A 10,082-nucleotide genomic window follows, 5' to 3' on the forward strand; every position below is an offset into this window, starting at 1 on the left:
GGTGTATGAGCAAAAGACTTCTAATAAGCAATAAATCATGTAAGCACTTGCTTGGAGGAAGTGCCATTTCTCCAAACATATGCCTTGGAAACAAATAAAATTCAGTTCCCTTTTTGCCTCCGGGAAAGCCATATTGGAGAGACTTTTGAGGTCAGGCAATCTTTTTATTCTTCCCACTCTATTTCAAAAGGGGACACTCTCGGTCTTTGTCACCAAATGCTGGGGTTGTCCTTCTATGCTGATGCATGATGAAACCCTGAGGCTTGGAAATTTGCAAACTAATGAGATGGTTTTGTGATGAAAGTGCATGTTGGATTGATACTGCTTAAATCTGAGACAACTTTTAAAAGGAGCCGTGCACTGTCTTCTAGTTTTGCTTCCCTATCCACGGGGCTTGAAATGTCTGTTTCTGCATACAGATGTCTTAACAAAAATTTTTAGTTTCTCATGATCTGAAAGATTTTGTGTGCACTTCTTGGTCTAAATTCTGTTTTTATCAGGTCTAATCCTGAATAACTCATTTTGTAAAGTCAAAATTCACTGTTCACTTAAACATCTGGACTAGATTGGGCAGGATGAGGAGGATGGGAGGAGAGTCCTTTTTGCCCTGTAGGCTCTGGAAGGTTTCTTGGAGAGTTGTCTTATCCAGGATTAGGAAAAATTAGGCTTTTTGCCTGACTAAGATATTTCTAAAAGTTGCTTGTGTAAGCATTTTAGATTTCAGAAAGTTCAACCTGAAATGTGAATATAGAGTAGAAACAGTTTCATTTAGTGGGATAACCCGTGTCTCTAGTCCATCAAGTTAGTATGTCTCCTAATTGCTTTCAAAAAGTACAGGACTAGAAAATATTTTTCACTGGCAATGCTTTATTCTGTTTTAAAAAGAGTAGGGGCTAAAGTCTAGTAAAAACTTGGACACTTATACGGTACTTATTTTATTATTTTTACTGTACTTATTTTATATTGTGATTTATAAGGTACAAATTTTATATTTTGTAAAATACTTCCAAAAAGTCTATGAAGAAATTCCCCTTTCTTGCTCCCAAATGTGGAAACCTAAGAGAAGGCACATGGCCTCATGAGTTTTTGGGTGTCGTCAAACCCAATTCTCTCTGAACTACCAAATGCCCAGATACATTTACTGGGGATGCAGAAGTCTCACTTAAGCTGTGGTTTTTGCCTGTATAAAGAGAAACATCTTGATTAAAGTGTGAGCAGATAGAAACCATACCGATTTGGGCAGTTTGGGCTCAATAATATCTAATTTGCTGTGAAAGGGGAACTTGCTCTAGATTAATGTTCTTAAAAGCAACTTCTGAACTTCTCCTAAAGAAATATTTACTTTATAAAAAAGCTGTTTGAGGAAGAGCTGTTTTATTGCATGGCACAGATTAAATGTACAGATGTTATCTTAAAACTTAAGGGAGTTCCCTTATGAACTTGAATATTCAATGCCAGCTGTTATTCTCATCAACATTTTACTATTTTACCATCTAGGTATTTAATAAAAGGGATTGATACATATTTAGCTGTGTAAAGTGTTAGTTGAACTTGTTCATGGGGCTAAGGAAAGGGAAATAACATTCCCTGAGCGCCTACTGTATGCACAAGCTCTACTTCCAGTACCTTGCTTCATCTTTAGTATGATTCCATGAGGTACATTTTAATTCTCATTTTATAAATGAGGAAACTAAGGCACCTGAGGGGTTATATAACTTTCCTGAAGATACATGACTAATAAATGGTAGATTTGGACCTAGCTCTTCCTGACTGCAAGCCCTGTTTTGCAGAAACTCTCCCCTCATATTTCAAAAAATTACCTCATCCCACAGTCGTTTCGCCGTCTTTATTTATGGGTTATTGGAGGGGAGTCTGAGTTGGCCAAGCCTCTGTTCCACAGTGGGAAATAGGAGTAGGATTTGAATGTGGTGAGAATGGGCTGCTTGCATGGGGTCTTCTTTGTGCTTCTGAGGGAATGTTTTCCTGTTTCCCTCTTCATCAGTGGGGTATATGAAGAGAATCTTTTGAAATTGGACCCAGTCCTGAGGCCTGAACTTTTTCTATTAGTCACCTACAAGCCAGATGACTTGAGACCATTTAAATTTTATGCCATTTAGAAGCCTTGGCTGATAGGCCATTTAGAAAAGGATACGAGGGGGAAGGGTTAGTTAAGTGCAGAGATTATGGGGTATAATGTGCAAGGGCAGGGCTAGCAGCTGCTTTGTGACTATTGATATATCCAAAAGATAAATGGGGGAAAGGAATATTAAAATATTAAAATTAATGACAGGAGCAGTTTGGTTCAGTTTTAATCTAAGGAGAAAAGCTGAGGGGGTCTAATCTCTCTATTGCTCCAGATCCAGTCATTGAATTTTCAGAAGGAAAGTCTAGTGATTAAACTCATGTGAGGAGATGGCCTGGGGCCTACTAAAAGTCAGGTTGTAATTTACATAGCATTCAAGACAACGAGAATAATAAACAGGACTTTTAGAAGGAACTTCAAGTTTTCTGCCATTTCACGTATGAGCCTTGGGGGTGGGAGTGGGGTGGGGGGGGTCTTACACTTCTGCAACTGGCTAGACCTGTGCTATAACTCTAAAATACATACTGGATTTCAAAGACTTAAATAAAAAAGTAATGTGAGGTATCACTAATTTTTTTCTGCTGATTACATGTTGAAGTGACAATACTTTGGATATACTGGGTAAAATAAAATACTAAAAGTAATTACACCTGTGCCTTTAATTTTTTAATGTGGCTAGAAAATTTAAAACAACATGCGGCTCACCTGTTTCTGTTGGATGGCACTGGAGTGGAGAATGGGCAGTAGTCCCTGAAGCTTCCCTCTAGTGGCGAGTGCCTTAGAGTAGTAAACATGGATAAGATTCCCAGTGCCAGCATTCCCTCTTCCATCAAGCTAGGAACAGCCTTTCCCTTTTCCTTTCAGATCATATGGGGCTGGTGTTTTGACTATTAGAACATCCCCATTTATTCAACACTCCAAGTACCTATGTGAGTGTCTCTTAATCACTCACTAGATCAAAGCATTCCATTTCTTAAAAAATGCAAGCCCATCCCATTAAAGACTTCCTTATTCCATCACTCCCATCCATCCATGCATCCTGTGAAAATCTGAGTCTTATATTTAGGTCTTGCTCTTCCTGTTAAGGCTTTGGCCAAATTGCCAAAGCAATAGCCTCATCAAATGTGGCCGTTCTTGCATGGAATCAGTGAAAACAACAAAGGAAATGAGAATTATGTGGATTAAAATATGTAGCATTTATCATTTTAAGGCAAAAGGACCACCATATTCCAATAATAAACAATAGCTTGTTTCATTGCTCATGCAGAGCTTACATGAAGTGACTGTTTGACTCCCTGTGTGAATTCTAGGAGTTTGCTTCCCACAAAATACCAGGCCTAGTGTTGAGCTCACAGATAATTAATTTACTCAAGGAATATTTACAGTATACAGGTGCCATATGAATAAAGTTGGATTTGTCTTTTTTAAAAAAATTAAGTAATCTCCACATCCAATGTGGGGCTCAAACACAACGACCCCAAGATCAAGTCTCATGCTCCTCCCACTGAGCCAGCCAGGAGCCCTAGAAGTAGATTCATCTTTTTTAAAAAAAATTATGGTAGAGACCCCAGATACATACCATCATTTCATACCTTCCAAACAAGTAATTTCCCCCATTGTCTTTTACATATTTTTTCTCTGATACTAGAATTATTGACTGATTATTTTTTAATGAAACTTCAAGGGACTCCTTTGTGGGGAGGTTGGCAAACATTTCTGAATTTCTTTGTATGCCAAAAAAGCACTGAACTTCTACAAACACAATGCTCTTCACATAACCACTCAGACCTTCATCATTCCAAGTCAGCTGGCAGTAAAAGGAACACAATATTCTTAACAAATGAGGGGAAATTAGTGGTACATCATCACTAGACTCTGTGCTTTCAGTGACTTTCCTAATCTGGTGTGGCCTGCTTTAAGAAAGCTCAGTAGATGGGTTTAAATGCATTACAGAAAAACCTGGGCATTATAATTCAGATTGGATACATAAGCAACCTTTTAGCTACATAAAACCCAAAAAGCCAAGAGGTCTAATCTATATTTTCCCCCAAACCCAATGTTTTAATTTGGAGAAAGGAGATCTAGTGATTAAATTCACACAAGGAGATGGCCTAGGGCCTGTGAAAAAGGCAGGTTGTAGTTTCCACTGCATTCAAGATATCCCGGAAAATAACTTTTAAAAGAAAGCTTAAATTAAAAAAAAACCGATTTTATTTATTTGAGAGAAAGATAGAGTACGAGCTGTGGTGGGAGGGAGGCAAGAGGAGAAGCAGACTCACCCTGAGCACGGAGCCTGGCCTGGAGCTCAATTCCAGGACCCTGAGATCATGATGTGAACCAAAGGCAGCTGCTTAACTGAGCGACCTAGGCACCCCTAAACTTTCTCTTTCACATCTCATCCAGTGGATCTCACACTTCTAGAACTGGTTAGGCCTGTGCTGTCCAATGTGGTAGTCACTAGCCATTTGTAAAATACATTCACAACCATCATTAACTTCCATTAACCTCCACTCTTTGCAATTCTTTCCCCAGTAACAGGTAACGTTAGGGTTACAGTTTTTGGCTACTGAATGCACAATGATCAAATCTATAACCATGACCCCAGTAGTACTGTTTTCTGTATTACTGAATCAAATTTTATCTACAAGACTGGGTACAAATAAATTTAAAGAGAGAGCATGTTAAGACAAGTAACATTTCATAAAGGAATACTTGTGTATAAAAATACAACCAAGAACATCAATTTGTTTATTATAATTGTTTAAAAAGATTTTATTTGAGAGAGAGCATGAGTGGGGGAAAGCAGTGGGAGAGGAACAAAGCAGACTCCGGGCTGAGCGGGAACCCTGACAGAGGGCTAGATCCCAGGACCCTGAGATCATGACCTGAGCTGAAGCAGATGCTTAACCAACTTAGCCACAGAGATGCCCCTTAAAAAACAAAACAAAACAAAAAAACAAAACAAAACAAAAAAACAAAACAAAAAAAACTTAAGTAATCTCTACACCCAATATAGGCTCAAACTCACAACTCCAAGATCAAGAGTTACATGCTCTACCAACTGAGCCAGCCAGGCACCCCCGAGGAGCACCAATTTGGTTTAAAAAGCAATTGTTACCTTACCACCCACCAGGAACTCAAACAATGGAATGTATTCTGATATATTTATTACAATTATATCTCGATACACTAATGTAATTGAAAGTGATAAATGCATAATTCTTTAAAATATATTGTTGTTGGGGCAAGGTGACACTTATAAGTTGGGTGTCACATTCAGGGACATGCTGTTTATCATTTTACTTACACTGAACATGACTTGATCTTTATTAGTTGCATCCGAGACCATATAATAGAGTGCTTGATAAAAAGTTTTATTATTTTTTAAAATTAATAACACTTCATTTTAACCAAAAGCCCCAATAAGGAAAATCAGATACAATTTTTAAAAAGCACTTCATGCACTGATGATCGATAATTTGAAGCCTGAGGCCCTCTTGAGGAAATTCTCTTCCTGGTTTGTAAAAGCTGTGGGAGACCATTAACATCATGAGGCCAGTTTCAGGAAGCATTGATCTCTAATATGTCATGGTCTCACACCCCGTGGGGGGGCTTATGGATTTTACTTAATATAGCATGTACAGTCCCAATTCTAGGACAATTGAGCAGTGGATATTTCGTACATTTATACGCCCAAGAGCTATTGTATTCATCCCTAGATAAGCTTTCTGGGTAGCCACTGCAATTAGGCAAAGGGTATGGTCCAAGATGAATGGTGAGGTTGGGGCCTCCGCACCTGAAACCACTGGATATGATGCAACTATGAATATGGGGAAAATCTCAGAATTTGAACAGGTGAACAAAGACCAGATGCCACTCAGGTAAGTCAAACTGCCAGACCATCAAAACAAGTTCTTGAAAGGAGACTTCCACAGAACTCATTTGCCCAGCAAAGTAAAGAAATTTCAACGGATATAGATTCTTCATAGTGACCACTTCAATTTCAGTGTCTGCACAGAGAAGTAGAGTGTCAGACAACTTGTGTATGCTGAGGAATGCCACTAAAATTAGCTCCTGGGTAAATGATTAACCTTTATAGGTAATTTTCACTTTTTCTCTCAGGGACAGAATTCAACTTTCATGTCAACATTAGTTTTGGGAACGAATTTCCTTTGTTGCTTGGTTGTGTATTTTGAGAAAGCAAATCCATGAGCACTTGCAGAGGCTTAGAACACATAACAGCATTACAAGTAATGGAAACACATAGCTCCAAGTTTTACTTTAATCACAAATTCACAACTAGAGACTGTATTTGCATATCTTAGAAAGCTAAAAAGACAGTTAAATTTTTTAACCGATCAGCAAAAATATGTGCCACAGATCCATAATTTAGGATTTATCACATAAATATAATATTTATAAATATACCTTTTATTTGCAAAATTAGCCTTAAAATATTTCTTTCCAATATGTTTGAAATTTTCATGTGTTTTAAGGAGAAAAAAACCCCACCCTCTTTCAAAATGCACCACTAAACTTCAATGTTCAATTAAACCAGTATCACCAAACTAAAAAAAAGAAACATACTGTTATGTTGGATATGTAGTTGTAACTACAAACAGTGACAATACCTGTCCTATACGGTGATCATATACATGCTCTTCTTTCCCTTCTCAGTCATTGTCAGAACCATTTGGAGGTAAGAAAACCAACGCATCGTGGAAAATATGCCCAAATGCCCTAAGACGGTATACCCCATACATCATCACATGCATCTGATTAGGGGTCAGTCCATTAAAAGTAACAGCCATATCTGAACAGCATCCTTCTACAACAAGGTTGGGGTGATTAGTCATTGCCTCTTTAATAAAAAGCCCAACGGATTTGGTATTAAATACATCCTTTCCTTCCGAATCTTCTGCATTTTCTGCAAACACTCCAGCGTATTTCAGGCAGACTGCTAGCTGCTTATCTTCAGATATCTTCCAAATCATCCCTCCCTGTTCAGGACACTTTTCAGGGATACTGAGGAGGCTGTTAAGCCTTTTTATTGATTCTATACTTAAGACGATGCCTCCTTCAACACTCACATATTCAAGGTCTCCAGATTTTATAGTGTGACCTAGATAGAAAGGTTGTGATGGATCCTTTTTTAACAAAAAATATTTTAAGTTTTCAATAATAGCAAACATAGTGGGGCGTGCAAGAAAGAACCAGTTGTATTGGTCTCTGTATTTATCAAAGGCATATTTGTAAGCTTTTCTCATCATTAGCCACATGTCATCTGTTTCCATGTTAATTGACTCAAACACTTTAACATTTTCAGAACTGAAGAACTCTGCTTTGTCACAGTGTTTGGTCCAAGTCTCTCTCACTGCAGCCCAAAGACTCACATCTTTGGGTTTTACAAGGATGATACAGTATACCCGAAAGCTCTTACTGAGCTCCATGCGTTCATCCTCTGAAATTTTCAAGATATCTTCTTTATTAGGCGCTTGTAGGTGATGATGCTTATGCTGGTGCATTCTATCTCCATGACCAATCCTAATGTGTCCTAGCATAGTGATCAAGGCACAGAAAATGCTTCCAAGCATCATACCCTTCAAAAATGAACTGCTTTCAGAAAGCATTTTTCCTATAAAAAAAGAAAAAGATCCTTAGGATACTTAATAGAAAAGGATTAGTCTAGCAATTTGATTGGTATACCTTATACACTTACATTTTGCTCTTAACATAAAAAAAGTTCCTAAGTTTGAAATCAAGTTAGCTGCACAGAGTGCCAATACTAAGAGGTCTAAGAATCTTTAGCTTCCAATGGTATCTGACCACTGTTCTGTATAAACTGGAAGTTTACAACAACACCTCTGTGCACTAGAATTTTCTGTGAGGCCATTTTTGCACTTCTTCTATGGGGATTTAATTAACTGAGTACTAAATCAAAACATTAACCCTAGAAACCAATGTTAAAGAGGTTGTCAGTCCATCATTCTCTTTGAAGGAATTTCATTTCACAAGCTTGCACTATTTAAATACTTCTGTAGATGTAAATGGACTTTACATGAAAACCTTAAATTGAACAGCTAAAACCACCTACAATTAGCCAATCACCAATGGTATCTGTGTTGGCATTTCTGTTCTTAACATAGTGCTTTATTTAGCTGATGGCTGCTGTCCTTAGGTGTTTGAGTACATCTACAGCAAATTTCTTGAGACTGATACATGTTCATATTACTCTTTTCGTTCCTAAGACTAAAGGGCTTCCAATACAGTATCCCAGCCAACTTATGTAATAAAAGCCCATAATGAAAATAGTTAAATTATTTGGATGAGAACTGACTCAATATAGGCATATCTGGGGAACCACTAATGAACATTTTTATTTCCTCCAAAGGCATTTTCTTATTCTTTGGGGAAGTAAAAAGGGAAAGGTCTACACTTTGATTTCAATTAGAAATTAAAAGAAAAGCCAACCTTAAATACACTGTTGAGATTTCCCAATCTCCTATCTCCACAAGGAATGATCTACTGAGCTCCTTAGATTTTCCCCTTTGCCTCTTAAAGTTGAAAGAAGCCTTAGAAGCTACCTAATATCACTTCTCCCATTTTACAGACAGGCAAACAGAGGGTCCACAGAGGTTAAGTAACTGACCCAAAGTCACACAGTCAGTGGTAGAACTGAACCAGAAATCAGATCTCCTCACATCAGTGTAATGCTTTTCCTATTACAGAATAATGATCTAAAGAGTGCTTCCACTCATATTGTTGGAAATTTAGTAGATGAGTTACCGAATAACCTTGTTTTCTTATGAATGTGGGATTTGTAACCATAATTGACATTTCACACCCATCTTATCATCCTGCTATAAGGAAACCACCCCTTGGTTTTCTTCTAGAGGAAATGGACTTTGACTTCTATTAGAAGGTCAAGGTGTGGAATGGCTTGGCAGAATACTTCCTGAATGAGGGTGGGGGTGGGCAAAGAGGTAGGATGGTTTTCCTGTGTCACTCAGAACTTGGTCAAGAAACAGCTCTAACGAAGGAAAAGAGAACTGATAGAAAACAGGCTCTGCTTAATATCAGAACTATAAGATGAACTCTAAAAGTAATTTATATAGGACTTTGATTATTTCTGGCCCATATACGATAACTCACACGTGTCTCTTAGCTTGAGAATAGCATTCAGCATTCTTCCTGGAGGGAATACTACTCATGGATCACATGCGCAAATTACTCGGAGTAGATTTTTTTCCCATGGGGGGGGGGCAAAAAAATGTAACACTGGAGATGTACGTGATAGGCTACCTGGTGCGGAGGAGAGGGAAACTTAAAACTGCACAAGGGCACCAATGAGGCAAAAACTACCAGAATGGTTTCTGCGATGGCAACTTTTTAGAAGATGAAGATAGTTGGGTGGAGTATGGAAAAGGGAGGAGGACGAAATGGAGAACAAAAATGAGAGGGAGGACGTGGTCTCCTCAAAACCCACCGAGGGGCCAAGACAGTACCCCCACGCAAGCGACTCACTCTCCTCCACTAACTACCGCTCCCACTGCACCTGTCCGGGTACCCCGCGTGGTGCATGATGGGACCCGGCCAGAGCCCAGGCCTTCCCCCAGGAGAGGGGCGGGGTCGGGCCGCTCCCGGGTCCGCACAGGATGCTGGCGGATGCCCCAGCACTCACCGGCGTCTAGAACGGTTCAGGGGCGGGAAAGCGCAGCTGCGCACGGCTTTCCTCTCACGTTCGCGCGCCACCCGGTTACGCTGCCGGTCGGGCTGCTCTAGATGCAGGGGGTGTCCTCTCGATGGTTTCACTAAAGGCGGGGAGGGCCCGGAAGTGAACGCCGCGACCGCACGGGAGCGAGGCGGGGCAAATGAACCCGCCGCCCGGCGAAGCTGCCTGCCGGTGCCGACGTCGGAAGGGCCCGTACGCACGCCGCGCTCCCTTATTCCCCGCCTCCTGCTGAGTTCAGAGCAGCGCGTCTTGCCGGCGTGACCCGTA

General features: G+C 39.7%; 1 protein-coding gene across 1 annotated transcript; it reads right to left on the minus strand.

Moving 5' to 3' along the window:
* Positions 1-5,230: 5,230 nt before the first annotated feature.
* C1GALT1C1 (C1GALT1 specific chaperone 1) lies at positions 5,231-9,983 on the minus strand. The gene is made up of 2 exons (XM_032882311.1): positions 9,765-9,983; positions 5,231-7,718 (listed from the first exon to the last, which is right to left on the minus strand). The coding sequence occupies exon 2, from the start codon at positions 7,711-7,713 to the stop codon at positions 6,757-6,759; it is 957 nt and encodes a 318-aa protein (XP_032738202.1). The 5' UTR covers positions 7,714-7,718; positions 9,765-9,983; the 3' UTR covers positions 5,231-6,756.
* Between the last annotated feature and the right edge of the window lie 99 nt (positions 9,984-10,082).

The sequence above is a fragment of the Lontra canadensis genome, unplaced genomic scaffold (genome assembly GCF_010015895.1).
Source record: "Lontra canadensis isolate GAN:19392208 unplaced genomic scaffold, GSC_riverotter_1.0 scaffold81, whole genome shotgun sequence".
NCBI classification, from domain to species: Eukaryota; Metazoa; Chordata; class Mammalia; order Carnivora; family Mustelidae; genus Lontra; species Lontra canadensis.

What these genes read in the sequence shown, in the direction of transcription:
- C1GALT1C1 (XM_032882311.1), bottom strand. Translation starts at nt 7,713, where the DNA reads ATGCTTTCTGAAAGCAGTTCATTTTTGAAGGGTATGATGCTTGGAAGC.